This window comes from Boleophthalmus pectinirostris, unplaced genomic scaffold (assembly GCF_026225935.1).
Source record: "Boleophthalmus pectinirostris isolate CB_2022bp ecotype Guang Dong unplaced genomic scaffold, ASM2622593v1 HiC_scaffold_3, whole genome shotgun sequence".
Taxonomy (NCBI): domain Eukaryota; kingdom Metazoa; phylum Chordata; class Actinopteri; order Gobiiformes; family Gobiidae; genus Boleophthalmus; species Boleophthalmus pectinirostris.
This window is the reverse complement of record NW_026571299.1, coordinates 39,069,967-39,096,280: the sequence shown is the minus strand read 5'-3', so window position 1 is coordinate 39,096,280 and position 26,314 is coordinate 39,069,967. Positions and strand designations below refer to the sequence as shown.

Genomic DNA, 26,314 nt, shown 5'->3' with positions numbered 1-26,314 from the left:
GTGCGAACCAATCGCGCGTCTCTCTTTCCGTTCTCAGTGACGGAGCGGGTGAGAGACAACACAGACACGGGGACGGGTGAGCACTGAGGAGAGGAGGAGAGATGAGAGCACCTAGCAGCCGCGAGTCCAAGTCCCGGAACAAGAAGACTTGGTTTCTCCCGTAAACAAGTGCTGATTCTGGACAGCCCCGGTGGAGTAGAGAGGCGGAGGAGGTGGGGGGATTACGGGGGACGTAGCTATGGCGGGGGGCGGAGGTGGACTGAAGCGCTGGAAGAAAACAGGGCTCCCCGGATTGTGCTGCTACTTTCCCATCTTATTCTGGGTGGTTTCTGTGTGCGGAGAAGAGAAGACTTTTATTGTTGAGGTGAGCGTTTCCCATCCACACTACAACATCACATTAAGAAGTGTCCCATCACACCCTATTGCTGCCTCCATTCTTCTTATTTTTGACTCTGAAAGCGCGCACGCGGTGTGTTGCACTCCTGGTGTCCGCTGTTGTTTATTTATTTATTTATTTATTTATTTATTTTGCGTCTTTTATTCTCAAAGTAATACCCAGCGTTCCTTGCAATGAGAAATGGAAGACAAGTGTTCATTACAGATTCAGGAGACAATGAACTGAGTAAATGAAAGGATATTAGGACTCTTTAAAGTGAAGCTTTTGTTTGGTATAAGCCCAGGCTAATATTATTTCTGTCAGTTTACGATACTAATTACATTTATAGCCTTAACCATTTTAACACGTGAGTTAAAATGTACTGTGTTTTTACAGCATTTAGGCCAAACTATAAAAACATTAATTAACTTTAAACATAATGTATGGATCAATTAGGTAATTTGCTATTTCTACAGATGAAAAGAAAAAAAATGTTGTATTTTCCCGTGATATGCAAATTGCAGTGAAGTGCAAACAACCATGGCTTGTTTACAAAAATGCCAAACACTATTCCCACCTTCCAAATGAACCAGAAGGCGTCAGGCAGTAATCGATTGTGAGATGTCCATATTCTGTTGTCAACACATTTGCATGCAGAGTGCATTGGGAGCTGAATGAATCTACCCTTATGTTATGTGTAAGCACGACAAAGCAGTAGCAGCACATTCTTCTCCCCTTTACCCAGTCCAAATATAGCGCTCTTCTATAATTGATGGAAATGGCAGGAGTTAGAGCAGGGGAAGACAGTGGAGAGATCTGAAGAGGCACACTGAGAAAAGAGACAAATTTGGAAACATGTACCAAAATAGTGGTGAATGTCCCTCCTGTTTGTGAACCTCTGAACAAAGCCAAATATTTTATTTATTTATTGAGATAAAATACTTGATGTATCCTATTATGCATGTATAATAACATGTCTATACACATTCTTTGTTCAAGCTTTTGCGTATATTGGATAAAGGTGTTGGCAGTGGTCTTACTAGACCAGTGGAAGTGGTATTCAGTGATGTTTGTTGCTAGTGACACTTTCATTCAGACAAAGAGAGTGCCTGTGGCTGTGCACAGCTGCTAACAGACACCAGTGTCAGCGCGCACACAAAGCAATGTTTTTCATGTGAAACTGTCATATTTGATACTCTACCATAGACAGTATGTCACACCGGGGGAAATATGTTGTAGAGAAGTACACATGTGAACAAATGACACGTCTCTGTACATGTGATCTGGACAACATCAAAACAAGTGTCTGGGTGTAATCTGTTGCAGATAGACAAAGACATATGGCTCTTGTTTTTACAAAACATTTTTATTTGGTAAAATAATATTAAAATATGCCTTTAGCTTTCTTATTTCCTTGACAAAGAACTGATCGATTGCAAGCATAAATAGCTGCTTAGCTGAAAAATGGCATATTATATAGACTACATTACATGTGTAATTAATTCATGTTAATTAAATATCGCCTTATGAAAATTAGCCATGTGAATTTTGTTGTATTTTTGTGATGTCTGTCTTCACAATGTTTTAATATGTCTCAAACTTTGCTTTATAGATAAAAAAAAGAAGACTTGACTTTTTAAAAATAAAATAATTGTTAAGTTATAGAAATTATTTATTTATTTATTACCAAGCACATAAATAGCAGCCATTGGACTTGGTAAAGGTGGCATTACATTTATACTTGAAATTTAAACTTGAAATTTGTCCCAGCTCTTGTAAAATATTTTTTGAGAATGACTTCTCCGAGGACTATTGCACCTGAACGGTTAGCCTTAATCCACGATATTTCTATATACAAGCGTGTGATGTTACTTTTGTGAAGTCATATCCAGCCAATCAGAAATGATTGCCAGTGTTTTCTTTGTGTTCTGTTTGTAGCAACTGTACTGAAGCATTGGAGTTGGCAGTGCTCATCATAAATCATAAATTGAGACATGAAAATCAATCAGAGTGTCTATTTTTAACAGCTTGGTGACAGGTGGAAATTATTTATGGTATGATACACTATCATCATACATCTTATTTTATATAATAGTGCTTAAAACCTAGAGGTGTATCTTTGCCTTGTGTTTGATAGTTGTCTTGCTGCTCAGTGCCCAGCTGACATGATTATGTGCAGACACACGACTGGCTTCTTTTTATGTGAGCTTTATGATGGGTGCTCCGGGCAGCAGCCAGGCTCCTGTGCGAGGGAACGGACCTTGATGTTTGGTGTGAAGCGTCAGAAATAAAAGGGGTTTTGATCATGACTCATGTGTCATTTGATGTTTTGTTGAACTATATGGGTCAGGCCAAGTTAAGGCAGTTTAGATTGGTATGGTGTTGGTGTATTTAAAAGAAAGGTAGTAATATCTGGGAGGGACTGATATGTCTACCCAATATTATACAACATAATGCACATGACAAACCATTTAAGTCTATGTGACACTTCCAAAATAACTGTAGATGTCTCCAAAATATAATGCATTTAACTTGATTTATTTTGGAATGAGCAACATATTTCTTCAAAATGTAGCTTCTGTGTTTTCCTGATGTTGACATTTCTATGACAAAATGGCAAATCTAAATTGCCCATAAGAGTAATAGGTTGTCATTGTGTATCATGAAGCCCTAACATTACCTTGTGTGCAGGTGAACTCTCGCCATGTATGTTCAGACTCAGCTTTGTCCAGTCAGCTTCAAGTATTTGAAAGTACGTTTTGCCTTTTTCCTAATTTGGAAAAAAAAATATCTAAACATGATTTTTCTGAAAGCCTTGCAGCTGCAATTAGATTTTCAATTTATGTTTTAATAAAGGGATTCTGCTGAATGTTCACATTTTGAAAGCACCCATAAGAATTGACAAAAACATTGTCATCTGATTCCTGTGACAATATTCTATTTTGGTAGTGTCTGCATATTGTGATTCAGTGTTTCTCTATTTAACACAGCTCTTACTCAGTTACATTCACTTTTCAACACCCATTCTTTTTAATGTCTCTGTCATGTTCTGAGTGAGTGACAGCTGGATTTAACCAATCACAGTAAAATGTGAACTCTCAGAAGTAAAAGATCACTTTAGTTACCTCTTAATGATGCATGTTGGGAATAGGTCTCAGTGTAACCCAGTAGATTGACAGGCTTTTCAGATGGCATATTTGGATCTGAGATGTCTTTTAACAGCAACTTTATTTAACCGACAGGGAAAAAAAACCCAAAAAAACCCATCATGTACAGGCTATGGCTATACATTTTAAATGTGTAATGTATAATCAGGGCTGTGCAGAAGTGAAGAGAGCAAACTATTGAAATAAGTACTACACTAATAACTAATATGAACCTGTTTTATATGTAGCCAGCTTATGCGACATACAGCTTCCCTTGTATATCTCTCTGATCTTTTATTAAGCTCGACATGTTGCAATAATGTCATCATCCCTTTAATAGATACATGTTGTTTATTGGATGTTCCTTCTGTGCTTCCTTCTGTGCCCGTCTTCCCTGTGTTACAAACAAGATGAATCTCTGGCTTCTATTTTTGGAGGAAACAAAGCCCCCTGCACAACATGAGTCCAGGTTCTTGACTAATAATAGCTACTGTACCAAATACTGTACTTTTTTTTTTGGTAAGTTGTTCTGTAGTGTTCCGTTTAGGCAAACCCATCACAAGTCTTAATATAGTCTGGGCTTCGTATGCCAGCTATATTTCTTATAGTCCTTATGACAGTTTGAACTACCAATTTCACTAAAACACTGATAATTTAAGATTTTACAAAACCCCTTTTTTCCAATTAGGAAATTATTGTTAACCCTCTCCAGGCAGGCGTTGCAGATTTGCAACAGCTAAATTCCAATTACCTACTTACTCCACATCCATATTTTATGAGCTTTTTTTTTTACTCAGGAGCCTTTTCTCCCTTCCATGCTGATAAACGTGGACGATGCATACTGTGCAAGAATGGCTCCACGCAAACGGCCTGCCAGAAGTGCAAAATACTTTTTTTGTTCACAAAGGATAAAAAAGTCAGGATTGTATAGTACTACCCCATATTATAATTTTCCCCAAATATCAGATTTTTCCTAATACTAAAAATTTATTTGAGCCTGAGAGGGTTAATAATTTATACATTTTTTTATTTTCAATTTTTTTGGTTGGAAATCATGGCGTCACACTAGGGAATTCCTGTTATGGAAGCCTAGGCCAAAACTTTTCTAATGTACACATATATTATAATAAATACAAAACATTAGTACATTTATTTATAAATATATCAGAAAACACCTTTATTTTGTTGAACTAAAATTTCAAGTTTCAGAGAAATTAATATATGAATATGAATGAATGACTATGCTTGTGTAAATTGTGCTGAAATTTTGGCTGTGGATCTTCTGCATTGGTGACATTGAAGGCAGTGACAGGTTTGACTGCAGAGTGCAGCTGATGGAGATAAATGCCGATGTTACTGACAGAGGATGGATTATGAGAGTCATGATACTGCCATCTTGATTTTATGTAAAGTTGAAATACTTGTTTGTTTTAAAGTAACAGTGTTGAAGTACACAAATATTAAAAAGTATTGAATGGAAAGGGGACATAAGATTACTCTTCGTCCTGCTCCTTTTCATTAATTTCTTGTATGTTTAACTTTAGGACACTGTGCTGTTATCCCATTGAAAACATACACACAGTTGTGTTTTGTTTTATTCACACATGTTTGAGTAATTCTGCATTATTTGGTTGTCTACATCCTCGAAGGTCAAAACACTCTGTTCCTCCTTGTGATGTCATGTAGTGGTAGTTTTGAAATTAACGGCTACCATTTACCTTTTGTTCTGTAAAGACTGGCAATTCCAGGGCTGACATTATTCTAGAGAAGGCATATGGAGTTTAAAAACACTGTAGAGCACTTCTGTATTTCCGGTGTTTCCTGTTTGAGAGAAGAACACAACCTAAATATGCATGTGTTAAACATGTGCGAATGAAACAAAACAACTCTGGGTATGTTTTTTTTTATGTGGAAACATTATAACAGAGCGGAAAATAGTGTAATATGGGCTCTTTAATGCACAAAAAAACTTTTTGGGATTTGCTTCTCCTACTAAGAGAATCACTGTTGTGAACTCCACATTATATCCGAGTATTAGAGGCTAAATGAGGCTGCACAGATGAGCAGTTTGTGGTGGCTGTGAAGACGGGGAACTCCTGATTTGCTGCTATTATAAATATTATATGTATATAAAAACATCCATTCACAAAAACAAATAAAGTGAATTAGCAAACCTAAGTGTTTTGCATCTTTGTGAGTTCAATATTTGGTGATAAATGATTTACCCAAGACCTTCAGCATTTAATTATGCTACATTTTCACTTATTACACTTATTAGTTATGATTGGGTGAAATATGGAACATTTGGTTTCTGGTTAACATTTGAGTCATTTGACTGATTCTACCAGTTGATATCGTTGAACCAAAATGGGTTGATGTATGTGGGATGACTGTGACAGAGTGAGCCTTTGTCACATTAAACAAGCATTCATTTAATTTCACACACTTGTTAATTTGTTGATATCCAACTAAACAGGTAGAAATATAATTCTGGGTTCTTTTCTTTAATTATCACATAATACATTGTTAATTTACTTACCTATTTCTCCACATTGTCTGGAGACAAAAGAGGAAGTGTTCCCTAGAACGGCTGTATATATAGCCTCTGGGGAAGGTTTTGGGCCAGACCATGTGGAGGTGGTTTAAGTTCTGTTTTCTTACATTGTTTTGTGTATTTGGTTTATATAGTTTATTTTCAACACACTGTTTAAGGGGACTTGGGCCCCTTGTTTAACAAAAGTGTAGATTTTTAAAAGTTTCCTGTAAAGGAAAAGATTCTTCCCTATTTAAGGAATGGTACTTACCTGGGGGGGATGTACTTCCAGCTGGAAGGTATAAAAGCAAGCAGGTTTTGTCAATCAGGGGAGAGACTTATCTGCAGCTGGGTGCATGTGGATGTTTGATTTCATTTACTTATTTTCTGTTTATTTGTTTGAACAGTTTATTTGTAATCAATTTGTTTTATGTAAACAATGAAAATTTTAAATACATTTTTTGTCTGGTTAAAGACACCTTTTTGTTATTATGTTTGCCTTCTACTAAGACTACATTGAGCCAGCACAATGATAGTGAATGTATTGCAGTCTCTGAGGTGATGATGTAATGTGGAAACAGGACCATAGACGTGTTTTCCAGTCTGCATCTCTGCGACCACTAGTAATGGACAGGGGTCGGGTTACAGGCTGCTCAGAGCTTCTGCGTTAGTTTAACCTGGAATCAGATCATAGATTTAGACAGAACTTTGGTTTTCCATGTGTGGCAATGACCATATCCCCGTTTTTTAGCCCAAAACTGCTTACTTGACCAGCCTATCATGTCTCAGTCAATATTTCTTCACAGCAGGTGGGTCATTGACCTTTCATTCATTCTATAGGTCTTAATTTTAGCATAAATTGTGTTGCTGAATTGACTAACCCAATCTGGTGGTATGCCTCTCTTCTCATCCTGGAAGTCATTGATCGTGTGTCCAGTACATGATTCAGATGTGTGTGTTTCACTGTTGTTCTGATTTGTGGTCATTGTGTTATGTGATACTCCAGACATGAGCTCATAGCTGCACCCATCTGTCCCACCTGCGCCCTTACAAAGCCACTCACCACACACTGGGTTACATGCTCTAAAATAGTGGTTGCTCAGTGTTCCCAACTGCAATATTAAAGTATAATTCCTTGATATGTTACCCACATTTAGCTTTATATTGACCATTTAGTTCTGATCAGAAAAATAGGAGTTTAGTTTGTGGTATCTGCTATCGGTTAATGGTGCTGTTCCTGTCATATTGGCTGGATCATATATCACCTTCCAAATATCGGTTCTGCTGATATTTGGACATAGAAATTGATGTAATAACACTTTTTCCTAGTAGTAGTTTGCTTAGAAAGTTTCATAATATTTCAGTCTCTACACTGTTATTGGTTGAAAATTAGATATCAGCAGATACTTAAAGCTGTAGTATCAGAACTGGTATGAGAACTGAAAAAGCTTGATCAGTGCATCCCTAATCAAAGGTGGTTGTCTGAACTATTTAATTTATTTATTTTTACATAATCACATCATTTTAACTGTAATCTAGAAGTCATTATCAGTCTAAAAGTATTGGTGTGAGGAGCTAAAATTAGTACTGTCCTGGAGAAAGCGAAACATCTTAATTTAAAAAAACATTTTTAGATGATTGCCTTACCTTTTCTATTGTGGACCTCTCCTGGACAAATGAGTACATTGATATTGAAGTCCAGTTTGTTGTGCTATCCCTGGACCAGTTGGACATTAATAAATTATTAGTCATCATCGTGAAAGCCCCCTTCTTCTGTTGGGGGTTACCTCAGTGAATTATTCATCCATCTAGAAGAGTTTTATGGTATATTTACAGTATGTCTTCAGTTAAAGGAAGTTCTAGTTTTGTGTACTGCTTGAGCATTTTGTTCTACCATGAGGACCTTCACCTTCACACTTGAAATGATGTATTACAGTTGGGTTGTGGATCACTGGATTAACTGTTTGCTCATTGATAAAAAATAAAAAAAAATCTGAAATGCTGAATTGTACCCGTGCTTTATCTATTCAATAACATTGGCATCTATTTCCTACTAAAAACTACATCCAACCAAAACCTACCAACTCACTTTGCCATTGATTTGATGTGACAACCATGAGTAAGACAGGGTGGTAGCCAAAAGAACAACCATTTGCTGAAATATACTGGTTTGAATCTAAAGAGCAGAATCCCACTTCCAAACCCACAACTGTTCTTAAGATGGGTTCATGCTCATCACATTTAAGCTGGGACTAAACTGGGACTAAACCTGAAAATACCCTGGACTAGACCAGGACTAAATCTAGAACAAGATCAAACCAAGTTAACATTAGGACTAAACATGATCTTGAACAAACCAGAAGAAGTGTTAGCACACCCACACACATAGATTTAGTCCTGTCAGTCACATCCAAATGCCACAAACCAGACGTACCTTTTGGATTGGGGATCCACCTACAATCAGCTTACTCAATACCTTTTTTTTTCATTATGTATTTAATGTCATGAAGAAAGCACAAAACATGGAAAAAGACCTAACAACAACAGATGCTATGAGAACCTGGATACTTAAATTGAGGCTTTGGACGTGTTCTGACTGCATTTCAATGTAAATCTCTTTCTTTGGAGTTCAGACGTTTTGGTGGTAAAATAATCACTATTAGCAAACATAACTTCATTATCAAACTTCACTTCATTTTAATAATAATTTCCTCATCAATGGGGAATCTCTGAAATCTCTGTCTTCCTTGTGAGGTGACTTGAGTTTTACAAATGTGAAAGGTACAGCCAGGGAGGAATGATCGGTTGTGATTTTGTCCAGTAATCTTTGTCAGTATAGTTTAGGTTTGCCAACTTCCATCAGTGGTCCACCCTGTTATATTTATTCAAATGTGGTCACACACGCCTAGGAAACCAAAGAATTATAGCAATGAAGCATATGTTGTTTACATTTCTCTCTACTATTACTACATATTTCTCCTATCTCAGTCTTGGCCATTCATAAATGTCCATCCATCCATGTTCTTCCACTTTATTCGGGTAGGGCACAGGGCACCAGGAACTCTTAGACTTCCTACATCCCAGACACTTCTGCCAGCTCCTCCGGGGGCGTTCCCAGGCCAGTCGAGAGACATAGTCCCTCCTGTGTGTCCTGGGTCATCCCCGGGGCCTCCTCCTGGTGGTACATGCCCAGAACATCTCCCAAGGGAGGTGCCCAGGAGGCATCCGGAACAGATGCCCTAGTCACCTTAGCTGGCTCCTCTCGATGTAGAGGAGCAGTGGCTCTACTCCGAGCTCCTCCCATGTGACTGAGCTCCTCACCCTATTTCTAAATGAATGCCCAGCCACCCTGCGGAGGAAACGTATTTCGACCGCTTGTATGCGGGACCTTGTCCTTTCGGTCAGTACCCAAAGCTCATGACCATAGGTGCGAGTAGGAATGTAGTTTGACCAGTAAATCGAGAGATTTGCCTATCGGCTCAGCTCCCTCTTCACCACAACGGTCCGATACAGCAACTGCATCACTACAGACACTGCACTGATCTGCCTGTCAATCTCACGCTCCATCCTCCCCTCACTCATTAAAAAGGCCCTGAGATACTTGAACTCCTCCAATTGAGGCAAGGACTCTCCACCAATCTGGAGAGGACATGCCACCTTTTTCCGATCGAGAACATGGCCTCGGATTTGGAGGACTTGATTCTCATCCCAGCTGCTTCACACTCGGCTCCAGTGCATGCTGCATTGATAAATGTATATGTAGTAGTTGCTTTTGCTTTATAGGTTTTACTCCTGAAATGTTCCTTAATGCAAGACTATTATTTGGGTTTGAAAAGTGTAGCCTGATTTGTGATACCCTTGTGGGTTAACAAAAGCATACACAGGACAAAATCTAAAAATCTAGGTGTGAAGATGTAAACTGAAGCATTCATTGTGTGATGCTATTTGATGAAACAGTGACATCCTGGCTGCAGGCCTACCCAAAATAACTTCAATGCATTAAGACATGTGTCTAGTTCTAACATTTACTAATGAGCGAGGAAAGATGAGAAAGATTTCAGTGAGTTGTCATCAAACAACAGACTCCCCTGTTCTTGCCACAGTGACAAAATGCTCTTCTTTCAGTTGAGCTTTTTTGTTTGCTGACACTGAAATTATAGTTCCAGGCACATATTTGCATTTTTTGGCATAGTGGCTATCAACCTTAACTCTCCATCACAGGCAAATGTTTTGTTTGTGTCAACCAAGTGCCTTAAGGATACAGTATGCATCCAAGCCTTATTTGCCTTATTTTGGGAAAAATAAGTAAAATTTGGGAACATTTTATCCTATCCTATCCCTATTTACTTATTTTTCCCAAATTTTACCCATATTTTACTTATTTTCCCTAAGGCAGCAGGCAGGACATTCAGAGGCAAGTACAGGCAAGAAATCAGGGTGAGAGATAACCAATCAACCTTACATAGATCCACACATACATAAACACATATAATAACACACACAAATTGCTTAATATTAGTTATAAATTTACATGAGAGTAGTTTTCACACCAAAAGTTTCTGTTAAAATCTGTCTGTTTTTGGTTGATGTTTGTCTTATTCTATATCTAACATAGAACAGTGTATAAAAGAGTTTTGGAACAAGGGTGAATAAATTTTTTTTTTATTACAACATCACAATCCAACAGGCCAGACAACTGTGGAGATAAATATCATTGGATTCTGTCCTGGGGCTCAGTGTGTTTTTATTTGCGTCTGGATAAAGCATCATTCAATTACAAGGAGGAGAGTTATGTTGTCTTGTCACAGAGCAGCACGGTTGTCATCACTGCAGACATATGAGTTTTAATTGGATCTTACAGAGACAGCAACTGTGATTCAGTTTGTATGGACTGTTACAATGAAAGCAGATTAGAAGCACAGCCTTAATATGTGTAGCTGATATGTGCATGTTCATAGGAATATGTTAAAATGATTTACCTTGTTACTGACTGAGCACAAGCAAACATAATTTAGTATGCACAAGTATATAGGATCGTGTATCTTGATGCAGGTGTATGTACTCCAGCCACAACACACATGGGAATCTGAATGATTTTCTTCCTTCCTATATGGGTCAACAAGTCTCATGAATACTTGCTTGTTAGTTGGCTTTGGCTTCACACTACTCTCCCAGTAATAAACCAAATAATGAATCTATTTCATTGAAATATTTATTATGTTGCCCTATTTAGATTTTGAGTAATTCCAAATGGTGTTTTATTAAATGATGGCAAGTATTTTAACCACATGTCATAATGAATTGTGTGAAGCAAATTGTAACTTTGTTTTTAAAAGTGCTGCATAAATTAAAGGGCCCATATTGTGCCATTTTGTGATTTATGTTATAATGTTGTTTCCAGATCAAAAACATACCTGGAGTTGTGTTTTGTTTTATTCAGACATGTTTGGCACACAAATCCTGCATATTTAGGCTGTTCCTCTCTCAAACAGAAAACACTCTGTTCCACCTTGTGATGTCATGTGGTAATACAGGAAGTGCTCCAGTGTGCTTTTAAACCCCATACACATTAGAATCATTGCATGATTTCAGACCTTGGATTGCCAGTCTCTGCAAAACAAAAGGTAAAAAGTACTTGAAAGCTATCAGTACATGACATCACAAGGTGGAACACAGCATTTTGAGCTTTGATGATTTAAACATGTAGACTAATTAAAAAGGTTACTCAAACACATGTGAATGAAACAAAACACTACTCTAGGTATGTATCTGAGGAGGTAACAATGTTCTAACATGGCTTAAAATTCACAAGAGTAAAATTGCATAATATAGGCTCTTTAAGGTATTATTATCATTATGTATTAGCCTGCATTAGCTGCTCTTGTTTTGGTAAAGGCCTGGTTGCTGTGGTCCCCCAGTCCTGGTCATGCTGTTTGCCCTCATACACACAAGCACAGGAGCACACTCTGAAATATTAATGAGCCCATGTAGAGCGGCTCTCCCCTCCCCCTCGTAATGTCCACACACCTCCTCTGGCTCCGCTGGTTCTGTTTTATCTTTTAACCACTTTCCTCTATCATCTCCTAGCACTTCTCTGGAGGTTACACTACTGTTATGTCATATTAAACAGATAAGAAGAGTTCAGTCCGCTGAAAAAAACAACTTAACTTAATTATCTGCGGAAGGCTGCTTTCATTGACTTAGGAAAAATAATACATTTAGATTTTTCATTACAAAGTTTATCAGTGAGCAGAGTTGAGAGTAAAAAGTTTGCTCAAGTAAGAGCACTGTTACTTCAAAATAATATATTTCATGTAGATGGACAAATATTTAAGCAGTGATGCAAGAAACACCCAGTGTTCAGTCATACAGTTGACAAACATGATAAAGCTTTTGTCACTTGTAAACTTACTCACATTGGGGAGAGTAACAAAAACTTACACTAGTACACTTAGTACTGTTACAATGAAATATATTACTCAAGTAGAAATAAAACACAGTGTCTGAAAACTACTCTGAGAATAAATGTAACTACCCACCTTTGGTTTAGTATTTTATCTCCTCCTTTAGTTGCCTTTTGATTCTCATTTATGCCAGTCTCAAACATGGTTAAATGCGGGGGTGAATCAGAAGAATCATCTTAAACTGCCTAACATAATGGTGTTATCAGCTATTCTTTCATTATGCATAAGTTAGCGTTTCTTTTTATGTGACTTAATATTGTTTTGTGTATGTGTTTTCAGACTTGGTTGAAGACTTATGGGTACCTGCTGCCTCACGACGTGCGCACCTCAGACCTGCGTCAGGAAAAGGCCATGCAGTCTGCTGTGGCGGCCATGCAGCGTTTCTATGGCATTCCAGTGACTGGGGTCCTGGATGAAAGGACTATAGAGTGAGTCCACATACTGATGATGATGAATGATGAATGATTTTAAAATGATAGAATGAATGAATGAACAAAAGGTGGGCAATACATTTCAAATTATTGATAATTTTGAGAATGGTGTTTTAAAGGTATCCAAAATTTTAATATTGGGTTTATTGTGTTATAATAACCTCAAAATGCTGCAAAAAGAGAATGGTTCAAACAAACTTTTAATCTTTATATAGTATATTTGTGTCATTTATTGTGATATTTTTACAATCCTTTCACATTTTAAACCTTAGATTAAACATTTAATTTAAAGGTCCTACATTATACAAAACTGACTCATGTGTGCTTTAAGCCCTGTTATAATGTTGTTACTTTCTCAAAAAATATACCTGGAGTTGTGCTTTTTTCATTCACATAACCCGTTATCTGCCTACATCTCCAAAGCTCAAAATACTCAGTCTAAATTTGCAGGGTTTGTGTGTTAATTGTATGAACTAAACGAAACACAACTCTGGGTATGTGTTTTGATGAGGAAACATTAGAACATAGAAAATTGTTGGGGCTGTGTCCAGGTGGATGAGGAGGCCACGCTGTGGAGTCCCAGACCACCCTCATCAAAGTCGCAAGCAGCGAAATAAACGCTACGCTCTGACGGGGCAGAAGTGGAGGGACAAGAAGATCTCATACAGGTATAGGCTAAGCTCAAATCTTAATTTGCAAACACAGATATTGTGCGTCCATTGATACTTGAGTTGTAGTTGAGCTTGTGCACTTCCTGGTTTCTTCCTCTATTCTCTCCAGCTCTGTTTCTTTCTCAAACAAAACATGGTCTTGGCTCAGAACCTGATGCAGAGCCTGTGGTTTTGAACACTGTAGCATGCAGATCAAAGGATTACCCCAAACCATGCCCCTATTGGTTATGTACAGCTATTCTGTACTCACCAAATGTTTAGGTAAAGTTCAGAATTAAATCCCCAATTTTAGATAAAATCTAAAAATATTAAAGATAAGGATTAAAAAGTGGAGTGGACACTGCTTAAATTATTACTGGTGTCTGTAATTTACTTACACATAGTAATATAATTTGGTCCCATTTTCTCCTGTCCATACAATCCCTCAATAAGGTTTGCTGGTTTAATGTAAATTTCCAGAATGCTCACGGGACAGTGAAAGCGTCCCAGCGCTCCCTGCCTTCTTCTCTTTTTTCTTATTTACATAACCCATTGGGCATACACCTCTCCTCTTCCCTCTGTATGTGAATGTCTCTTTACTGCAGCTATAATGTTACATCTGCTATCAGCTGTCACATGCATAGGCCTAATCATATTTAACATCTTTACTCCTTTTAGCCAGCTTGTCTTCAAAGTAACATCAGTCCTGAGTCAGGGCATATGTTTTGAAGATAGGGGCAATGCAGCCAACTGTACATTGAAATGAGCCTTATTTTATCTGTTGATTCCCATGGCTCCCCAAATATGACAAATCGCATCAAGCCCTTCTGGAAATTGTTAGGGTACGTAAGTGTTGTCCTAACGTGTCCTAAAGTTGTACAGAGGCAGGAGACTTTGAATGTCTGAGGCAGTTTATGTACCATCAGTCTGGGACCTGGTGAGTTTGAATAGTCAACACTACACATTAGTGTTGACTATTCAAGCCTGACTATGCTTCCACACAAGGAGGTTTAAATAGGAACTAAGAAGAACAGCTTAGAGACAAGCTGACTGAGATAAAAAGTGCATAACACTGATTTTATGACATGAGTTGACCAAGGAAATTGATAATGTTAAAGAAGGACAAATTGAGTAACAGTTAGATAATGCCATAGCTAACCACAGAAATGTCAACAATGAACTGGAGGTGTCCCTGCTAACACTATGCAGGGGATGCAAAATTCCACAACAGCAATTATGTTTTATAATAGATGGTTCTAAAGTTGCCTTCTCTCTGTATGAATTCAAAATGATCCAAAGCAAACTCACCTCACTTAACACTATGTTGAATTGAAGGCTTGATAATAACAATGTAAACTGCTGTAGCTTGTGTTTTTTCATGTTTTGTAAACACAAATGGCTTTCAGCCTCTATTCCTTGAACAAAAAAATACAGACTTTTAATAATTTCCAATAAATACTTAATATAAAATCTGAACTCTTCTTCAAGCGAACATGCTTTTACTGACAGAGGATTGGATGTAGATGCCTTTATTTAAAACACCAATTTAAAGCATATCATTGACAAAATGTAAAAACTTAATCTGGAACTCATTGGAACTTATGGAATTCATTGCAGCCCTAATGAGATATCACTTTTTATTTTATTGTTAAACACTCCCAGGGAACTATGCTGTTTTTTTTTTATTAAATTTTGTTCTCTGTAGCTAGCCCCATTCTTTCACACTTTCAACAGTCTCTCTTGTCTTGGGATAGACTGTGTTGTGAACAGCAGGGAGATTCATGTTTAACTTGACCTCAGCCTGTTGGGGGCCACTGAGGGCACTTCTAACTGTCTTTAGTGCCTCGGACTCAACGCTTAAGGTGTTGAAGAGGAGCACAGAGGAGTTGTAGGCTCCTGCTCACTTCGAATGATCGCACGCTACTGCTACTGCTGAAGCTGCAGGATTATGCAAGCGTGCATCTTTAAATGAGAATTTCCTCTGGTGCCCCAGGACAGGAATATGGTGCAGAGGAGAAATCAGAAACGCTTAACTGGCCCACTGGAAATATTTTCTGCCCACTAAGCAACATCAGACCTTCACTTCTACAAGGATTATTGTTTTTGCTGGATATTAAAGTTATTCATAGGGTCAAGTGTAAGTCATACTCACTGATAGAAAATTTGTAATAAATTGAAACTCAAGAGTCAACATGATAAAGTAGACAGTTTAATTTACTTGGCCAAGGGAAAAGACAAAGGAAACACCATTTCTAATCGGAGATCCAAAAAATCTCTAATGAACAATGGGAGCTGAAGGCTTTTATACACCAAGGGGAAGGGAGAGTTTTACTAATACAGAGTTTAGTCTGTTTAGGATGAGTTAACTGGACTGAATCTCTTCAGGCCAGGAAGAGATGTATTTTTTTTCTGGAAATGAGACATATGTCACTTTAAGATGATGTCTATCATAAATATAAATATAGTGTGAAGATATAACACATTTTCTAACACAAGGATTTTTTGTGTTTTATGATGAGGATCATATTTAAAGCTACAGTATAATGTGCCATTTAACTTTTACCCAAATAAACCCAAAAATATGACAAACTGTTCCTTCCATTTAATAGCCATGGCTCCTATTGATTGTTGTTCATCACTATTAGTATCAGTTCACAGCTTCTTTTAAGTGGCAGAGGTAATAAAAACCTGAGAACTATGGTGAATGCTGTACTCTGTCTTTTCTTTTATGTAGTCTGCTGCCGTTTTTCTCAAAGTTATATCTTGGGTTCAAAGAGTTTTCATGAGACCATATGAAAGTGAAAAGCTTGATGACACATAATGATGTTCACCTCATTGTAAAGATATGGAAGACTTCTCCACTGCAATTACTCCATGATAAGCCTTGTTCCTCTTCTTGAAGCTGTATGCAATGCACTGAAACTGGCCCACTCCTTTCCCTTTGGCCAACACAAGGTTACTGCATAATGAGTGGATAATGGAATACTGCAAAGTTAATAGGTTAGGAGTTGATTTGAATATAATTTAAGTGGGAAGACACGGCATAGCCTTGGTGTTTATCTCAAATTCTTTGAATTCTTTGTGTTAAAATATTCCTTTTTGAGTTTTTGTCCTCACTGTTTTATTTTTTGTTTTGTTGTTTTTGTCTTTTGAAATGATAAACATTTGAATAAAAAAGAGGCAAGACACCTTCAGGGTGTTGTTAAGTAAATTTTTAAGTAAAATAATTCAACTCTGAACTGAAGAGTGGTGACACTTATTCACTCTTAAAAACTTTCGACTAGTTGGCACAGTTACATTCGTTTCTTTTATTATCATTATTCCTTGTTTAGTACTAAAGAAAAAACAACTGCAATAACAACAGAAAAAGAGTGAATGTGGTTACAGTGGAAGGCTTCTAAATCCTCTTTATACACAATATAAACATAAAAAACTAAAAAGGCTTGCACCAAATGTTGCCAGTTTTATATCCTTTAATTCTACCTATTGTGTTCATGGACTAATACGCTCATCTTTCCTTTCTGTAGCATATCGAACTTCACCCCTAAAGTGGGGGAGAAGGACACGCAGAGAGCCATCCGACAAGCCTTCAACGTGTGGCAGGCTGTCACGCCACTCTCCTTCCAGGTCTCTCTCTCTCTCTCTTGCCATTTCAAACATGCAACAGAGCGTATCTATTTCTCTTCACCTTTGACCCCTGGGCTTTGTGGACATGTCTTACAGGAAGTGCCCTATTCAGAGATCAAAAATGAGGGCAAAGAAGCTGACATCATGATCTTCTTTGCCTCTGGTTTCCATGGTGACAGCTCTCCGTTTGATGGTGAGGGGGGGTTCTTGGCTCATGCCTACTTCCCTGGCGCTGGAATCGGAGGAGACACGCACTTTGACTCGGACGAGCCCTGGACTCTGGGGAATGCCAACCACGATGGTAGGACACTTGTTCTGCATCAGAGCGCACACTGTCAGGAGGCTTCAACCAGAACTAACAAACACACCTCTTAGGTCCACCGTTCGATACTCCAGGCCGACTAACTCTTTGACCCTCACTTGTTTGTGAATACTGCAAACCACAGCTTTGATACTTGTCAAATAAAACTGCAATTATACAAGTAATGTTTTACATATGGTGTAACAAACACAAAGCTGTCTGTAGTGTTTTTACACTATAATGTAATCCCAATTCAAGCCTCACTGCATAAGATTTTTTGTGAAAATATATTAGAATTAAAGTATTGCTTTGCATCTCCATAAAACTGACTCTTTCTTGGCCTGGCAGTGGGCTTCCTCCTGCATGGCTCTATGGAAATGTTGTTTCATTTGCTGTAATATTCCACAGTATGACATAAAAAGTATTTATCTCCATAAAGAATGTTCCATGATTCTAACTTTCTGTTTCCATGGAATCATGCAGATGATGCGCCACCAACAGAAAGTGTTTCTTTCATTTAAAAATATTCAGAATTAAGTATGATTTAGTACATTATACTTAGACTTAGACAAACATTATTGGACCACAAGGAAAATTATTCGGACATTATTTGGTACATTCAGCATTCTTCCCTACACTGAACATACATTATATATAATCCAACAACTAAAGTCAGCAAGTCAACTTCAGCAATACACCACAGTTGAAATGTGTTATCATGACAGGCATACAACTAACATTAATCACCATCTCATCAACTTTTTTCATAATATCCAAATGTGAGTTTTTGTGAGCTCTGTTTAGTCTTGTGAAGAAAAAATGAGTCTGAGATGCCACTTGACTTTGTGGTTTTCCTTTCTCTCTTGCACTAAGTTTGACAAATGGCTGGTGCCAGATTGGCTCCCTTTGACAAACGAATGTGTGATAGAGAGAAAGCAGAGGGACAGTGATGGAGCAGGAGAGGAGTCTGCTTAGAGAGATTAGACAGAAACAATTAGCTGAGACAAAAGAGCACCTATAGCCGCCTTGCCCCATGCTGCACTGTCCTTATATAACAAATTATTTCCACAGGACCTATTTCTAAATATATATCAAAGATGATAAGAGCCCTGTGGAGTGCCATAAATTATACAGTACATGTATTTTCATCTTCTCTCCATGTTTAATTGCTAATTGGTCAATATATATACAATGGAGACTTATCTATAAATTAATGATTTATGCCTCTAGTGTGTGTGAGTATTGCTTGTGTGTGTATGCAGGCACTTTGCAATGTCTCTTTATCTCCAAATCCCTGCACACACTTCCAGACACACACACGCTCGGAGTAATTGAAAGATTAGAGACATGATAGGAAGACAGACTTCTAAAAGCGGCGGCTACAGGAAGGTGTCAGACAAACTAGGACAGTCTAACTTTGCTTTGACATCTACAATTTACAAACATTTGTGAAGTTGCAATAAACCGAAATGATTATACTGTGAAGCCAGCAATATTTGGAATGCCTTATAATGCCATGGTAATAAATAGAACCGGAAATAAACTCAACTAAGAGTGAATAAATTAGCTCTGAACTAGGCAAAAGAAATCTGATCTGGTCCCTGTGACAGTATGTTGTTTTGGTGACTCAGTGCTTTTTTGTTTAATGCAGCTCTGTGTCTCATACACTCTTCCCCAAATTCCTATTGGCCAGTCTCTGTCTAGTTCTTGCTGATTGACAGGTGGATTTGACCACTTCCAATTTATCAAGTGTGAACTTTTTGAAGCTGCAGATTTGAAGTCTTCTAAGCTCACTCCTTTCTACCAAAGCCTGGTTTTAAATCCAGGCCTCTAGTTTTGTCAAGTGTCACTTATCATACACATCATGTTTGTGCACTCTGATAGTTAAGTCTGCAGATTCTGAAGCTAAAAAAAGCCTTTAATACCTCACAAGAGATGGGAGGACTATAGCCTGCTTTCATGTAACACATTGTATTGAAGGTGGTTCCTGAACCTAAGTGCAGGTATATGCTGAAAATTAAATGCAGTTCTAAAAAACTCTGTTTATATCCTTGAGTAAATGTCTTTTTTGTAGTGTTGTTACTTAAAGCATCGATTCCATTTGGAAATTACACAGCCATTGGGCACAATATTTAGTAAATGCAATTACCTGCTCTGTAGCTGATATTTTTAATTGGGCTCAAATTCACACATTCAACTGTTCTCTCACAGCTGTCATATTTATTATATATCATTGCTGTAATTGTTAAGTCATATATAGAAGTTAAGTGTGAATTATAAAAATATGATGCCTTTTGTCTAGATGGCAACACATTTTTACTTGAGGTCCTACCCTGAAGTCGTCATATTTAACTTCCCACAACAACCACCACTAACTTCAGTAACAAAAAAGCTGTGACACCCTTATAAGAGAACAAACTTTCTCTAACCTTTCTCTTCTTAGCTCTACTTGAGGTTTTTCAGAAGACTTTGTATCAAACCTGGCAGCAGACGTCTGGAGGGCCTCAGATGAGGGGTGGCCACGGGGGGTCTACTCTCACGAGAGACCTCCTGGGAATTCCCTCAGGCTGTCAACATGAAGCACTGTAAAATGTGGTGGGTGAGAGATCAGATAGGGAAAGGGGAAATGGAAAGCAGAGAACTGAATAACTATAACATATGAAGGACGCGTGACTGAGTTATTGTAAAGATATGCCTTAAACATGAAATATTCTTGGAAAGTCTGCTCTAGATTTTAAGAGTGATACAGATTGCTACACAGTGAAGACTTACAGACTCAACTAATGGCACTTAGCTAAACATACTTTACAAAAAGACAACAGCACCAACCCATGATGGATGGAGCTGATGAGCATGTTATGAAATTTAACATTTTGTTACCATTGCTTGTTACTTAAATATTGTTGTAAAACTGGTGTGTGCATGAACGCATGTCACCCGTGATGATATGCAGATATATACATTGTGGTGTGTAATTGTTAGTGTAGTTGTTTCTGGTTAAATTGTATTTCTCAAAATATTTAGTTAAACACAACGTTCACCGGGGAGATTAAAATATAGTTTATTGTCAAGAAAACAATAGCTTGAACTAAATACTCAGTTCTATTTTTTTAAATCAACAAATTATACTACAATATTCAAAGTAAGACTTTTGATGGAGAACTCAAGCATCAAGAATTCTGTTTCAAAGTCTCTGTTTCAAACACATTGTGATCTTATTAACAGCAATAGAAAGTGCCCCAACACATATACAGTGTTCCTGTAATCCAAGACATCCATCTGTTCTTCTGGTAAATGTCCATGAGCCTGTCTGGTCACCAAGGTACCAAGTCTCCAACAGAAGATAATGATTTTGTCTAATTAGGTTCAGAAAGAGTCAAAGCAATTACAGAGCTAATGAAAAGTATTCACTGAAGCTGTGCTCTGAGTCTGTACTGAGTCATTTAGGGTTTGACAGCAGAATGACTGAAGACAAGCCAACTAGAAATACATGAAATACTTTCAGACTATGGACATTAAAGAGGATGCAAAGTTGTTATGAGGTGTGCTACTATAAGATGCATTGTCTGTAACTTACATAACAATGTTACAGCAGGGTGAAGCGCATAGCTGGAGGATTAGCCTAAAGTGTATTTGTGCATGGATTCAATGTTTTTGTGAGAAAAATTTTTTGGGCAGACAGACTTGGAAAGCTTTTACACAGCATCAGACATTGAGGCGAGACTTTTTTCGAAGTTTATGCCATTTCTGGTGCTCTCGATAAGCTGCCTGACTGAAAACATCTAAACAATGACTCATTGTATTTCGGGAGTGCTTTGCTTGTTCAAGCGCGAATATTTTAAAACTCCAAGCCGTCGCACGTATACATTATTAACTAGTCATACAAATTTAGAATCTTGTCTCATACAAGTCTGAGCTTTGCACTTTGCCTCTGCTGTAATCTTCAGTGAGCTGCAGCATTTCAACAGGATCATGCTGGAGTTTCGGCCCAAAGCTCAGGATTTTCTCACTCACAGCACTTTCAGTTCACTCTAATGCTTCTTTTGATGTGAGATTCATACAACACTACTGATGAGCATCGAACTGCATTAGCCCCCTTCCCAGTGCTTCCTTTGGTCTTTATATTGTGTTTCCACTGGGGAACCTGTATTGTATTTCAATGTTGTATTTGCTTTTTATGTGAAATTTGGCACAAATTAAGGACACCCAAAGCACATTGTTTCCACCATAGCAATAGAGATATACATTATAGAGCTACATTTATGTTGAAATGATGTTAAAGCAGACATCTTCCACTCCAATAGATACCACAGACTTTATATATATATAAATGAACATAGCTAACCCGCTAGCCGTCTCATTCCAAATAGGAGGTGAACATGGGAGAGCTTCTGGCTTTTTCAAATTGGTTCCAATTGACTTTACATCTCTCTGTAACTGCTTCTGTGAACCTCGTCCTTTTGGTCTTAAAATGTTCTTATTACCACGTTCTACATAATACTGGCTTTTATTTTGCTATTTTGTCTGTAAATAAGTTCCTATTCCTAATATGGAACTCAGCTCCAAATTTGCCCCATCACCACTAGCATCTAATTCTAATCTACATAAACCTCAGTGTGATCATGTGGCCTGACGTATCTTAACCAACAGGAGCGAAGATGAAGACAAAATGTGTATTCCTTTACATTTGTCATTGAAAATCTGATCAAATCAGATTTTTTTATTCCTTTCTTTCTGCTCTTTGTCTTCAGGCAATGATTTGTTCCTTGTGGCTGTTCACGAGCTGGGCCATGCATTAGGTCTGGAGCACTCCAATGACCCCAGTGCCATCATGGCTCCGTTCTACCAGTACATGGACACACACAACTTCAAACTGCCTTTGGATGACCTACAGGGCATTCAGAAAATCTATGGCAAGTATAAAACATGACTTTTTCCAAATACAAAGCAAATATTAATGTAGGATATCTACGGGCGCTGTCCATGGTGCTGGTATGGGTGAATGTGTTTCTTTTTTTATTTCAAATTGTACTAATCTACACTAAGACTCTTTAAGTTGGCCTTGAAAGCAAAACCTTGCAAGAGCTCAAACCAAAACCCGAACTTGTACATTATTAATCATAAAACCCAGTGAAGCTGAATTATGAAACAGTGTGGTCCAGTGGCCAACCCAGAGCTTTTGTGTGTGTGAGGAGATATTAAAGAGGTTTAAGGCAAAATTAGAAAAACAGAAATGGTGCTTATTTTGTCACTGCTCCAAATACGCCCAGGAGGCTTTGTTCTACTGCAGAGAGAAAAACAAATGCTTGTCATTTTGGTAAACTTTAAAGTGAACAAAGAACTGTGAAAGCTTGTCAGGGACATAAGCATCCCTCCCTAGTCTCTCTTTATCACAACAACTTAAAGTCCTGTTTATGTGCAATAGTGAAGACAAAAAGCATAGCAAAGAAACTAAAGTATTACAAGATATATAGTATTGAGTATCATTTGGGACCAAATGAGTGGAGTAAATCCATTATTAAAGTTAAGTACAGATAATGTACAACACATCAAATAACAGTTATAAAACAGATTGGTGCTGTCCATGGTGCTGAGGTTACAGCTTGCAGCACTTTCACTCTTGCACTTACACAACACAAATTAGGACTAATCTGGGACTAAACCTGTAAGTAAACCTGACTAGACATGATCAAATCAAATCAACATCAGGATTCAAACCAGGTCCAAATAAGAGTGAATCTCATTTAAATTATTTAAATTGTTTAAATTATTATTATCATTAAAGCTTGACAATAAAAATGGCACAGTACATCCTCCCAATAACTTATTAGGATTTCTTGTATTATTTTTCACAATGTAAATTCACAATTGTCATTTCTTCTCACCAGGTATGCCCACAGCCATGCTGGAGCCCACCCGCCCATTGCCCACTTTGCCCTCTCGACGCACCCACTCTACTTCTGAGAGGAAACATTCTCGTCCAGCCCGCCCCCCTGGTGACCGCCCAGCACTGCCTGGCAACGGCAAACCAAACATCTGCGATGGCAACTTCAACACTGTGGCCTTTTTCAGACGAGAAATGTTTGTCTTCAAGGTGAGCCTGTGGAACACTTAAAACTCATATACTACAGCAAATGACTTTATTTGTTTTTTTGCTTTTTTCACACTAGTTTATCCATACAACAAAGCATTTAGTCCAGACATTCAGTGATAGAAAAATAAAATGTTTTTTTATAGAAAATGTATAAAAGTAGATAGTAGCACAGGACCAAAGCATGTGCGTGAGGGAGAGGTTTAGATGTGTGTAGTTAGTGGACCATTGCTCCTACAGACAGTGAGTCATACGACTGTGGGCTGCCATAGAAAGCGCAGCACCGGGGGACGGAGATAAGCTTTAATTGAACATTAAGTGGAGGATGAGGGCTCTGAGTGCTGTGAGAGGAACATGACAGTCACTCTGCACCAAATAACAGCTTCAACACTGCTGGACATGTCCTGAACATCTGTGCTTTTATAACGACATATTCAATACAAAGACAAATCTGTGAATATGCAACACATGCTGTGAAGTAAAGCTAATTTAATTCTACTTATCTATTTGCAAATATGTCAAATGTAACATGAAAGCAGATGTTGTAAATAAAACTATCATGGACTAAGATATTATAGATACGATTTATAGTAACACTATAATATAACAATAATACTCATTCATGCCTTCATAAAGCATGAACATAGATTTAAGTGGAAAAGAGAAACTGTTTCATAATGATCTATTTACAGCAAGCATAATGTTTGTAGCTCACCTAAACCCAGTATAATAAGGTAAGGGACCCTGAGTTTCTTACTAACTCTAAACTACAATCAAAATATATAGAAATCAAATTACATACCACTCTAGTGCTATATTTCACTCTCTAAGGATACACAATAGCACCTTTAGTCACACACAGTAATAGAAATGACCAAATAGAAGTGAATGAATACATTTACTGAGCTCACAAATTTTAAAAGAACACTGTTACAGGTCAAATAGTAACGGTTAACATGTATTAAACAGTTGTTAATTGTCTCTTTTTTTTATACTGTACCAAATACAGTGGGCCCTCTCGCACACTTATTATGCAGTTATAACCCCTATTGGTGCAGGTCTGCGAGGTGCTTGGGAGCGATGAGGCCTAAAACTGAAAGGCCGCTTCACTCTATGAGCCAAAACCAAATGTTTTGTAGTTCAGTGTCTAGTTGTTGTCACCACATTTTGGATGAAAGAAGGCCATGGTGTGTCCCAAGATGGCAGAACGGTCACGTCCACTGATCCTCTTCTTGCACGCCCCTCATACACAAATTTGGGCCGGAAAGATGTCCAGATGTTACTTTACAGTCAGTTAGAGCTTCTGAACAAATGTTCAAATTTCAAGTCAAGAACATGAAACTTTGTTGCAAGCTGATTTAACTTCACTACTAATTCAAATGAGAACACTCGCTTGGATATCGAATGCTAAAAGACTGAAACTAACGACTGGAACTTTTTTCTAATACATAGTTTAGGGTGACCAGATGTCCCTATTTACCCGGAACAGTCCCAGTTTTGAGCCCTGTGTCTCCTGTCCCTGCAGATTTGTCTAAAATCATTGATTTGTCCCAGTTTTATACAAGAAATGTCCCAGATATCCTTATTTTTGCCTATTTAATACCTGCCAACAGTAAAAAGAGCCATACATTGTCATTTGTTTGAGTAAAATTCAGAAAAGCTGCTTAAAAATTACCAAAGCATAAAGAAAATGTGACTATACTGATTCACATGTTAGTCATGAATGGGTTGAGTGAAGAACTGTTCTCCTTAATTACGTACTCGTTTCACAATTTTATTATTACCAAACACCTCAAACCGGGGATGTCCTAGTTTTTGATTTTGAAAATCTGTTCACCCTAACTTAGTTGCAGGTCTGTCTTTAGGCTGAAAAACCTCCAGGAGCTCTCAAAATATGTGTAAAACAAGTCTCCATCTTCGACTATTTGGTTAACAGTCAAGAGGCTTATTTTACAAAAGTTCAGACATGTCTCCTTTTTTTCCTGTCTCTTTTCTCTTGATGTTAAGCTAATGCTCACTTCCGGTTCGACATGTGTAAAGTTAATGCACAAAACGACCAGCAGCAGTAGTACACATGCATAGCACTTCCTGTAGATTTTCGCTATAAAATACATTGACTGCTATGTACATTGTACAGTTTTTTAATTTATTTCCAAGTACTTTTAACTGATTTTAAGAACATTACATTACATTACATTTCCAGCTCCTCCTTGAGCCCCTAGTATATATAAGCAGCTGGTTAGCTCAACTGGTAAGTCACTGGACTTTCACATGGGGTACCAGGGTTCGATTGACTGGACAATGAGCTAACCAGTGTGGGTCCTTGGGCAAGAACCTTTGTGCTACTGCCCACCTCGTACAAGATGCCAGCTCAGATGTCGCCTGGCCAAACAAGGTCTGCGTCTAAAAAATCTAAAGTCATCTTACTTGTTTTTATGTATTAATATTAAACATTATATTATTAAGGAGGTCTACAATACATCAATTTATTTAAGTTTGCTGCCATGAAAATATAATACTACTAAATAATATAATAATAATGACTGTCACTGTTAATGTAATGTAAGTTTGTTGAGTTGGTAGATGACAAATAGACTTCTCAAATACATGCAGTAAATAGGAGGCTGTGTATGGACACTGGATGTTGGTGGAGAGGATGAAAAATCTATGGTGATGCCTGTGATCTTTAAAACCG

The 26,314-nt window shown here is 37.7% G+C and overlaps 1 protein-coding gene across 1 annotated transcript in view; it reads left to right on the top strand.

The window, feature by feature from the left end:
* The first annotated feature begins 238 nt into the window (after window positions 1–238).
* The window catches only part of mmp24 (matrix metallopeptidase 24), a 35,079-nt gene continuing 9,003 nt past the window's right edge, over window positions 239–26,314 (top strand). The window contains exons 1-7 of the mRNA XM_020936891.2: window positions 239–364; window positions 12,799–12,947; window positions 13,502–13,618; window positions 17,128–17,227; window positions 17,324–17,528; window positions 22,280–22,441; window positions 23,417–23,622. Coding sequence (XP_020792550.2) covers window positions 239–364; window positions 12,799–12,947; window positions 13,502–13,618; window positions 17,128–17,227; window positions 17,324–17,528; window positions 22,280–22,441; window positions 23,417–23,622 — 1,065 coding nt within the window. The remainder of the gene's footprint in view (window positions 365–12,798; window positions 12,948–13,501; window positions 13,619–17,127; window positions 17,228–17,323; window positions 17,529–22,279; window positions 22,442–23,416; window positions 23,623–26,314) is intronic.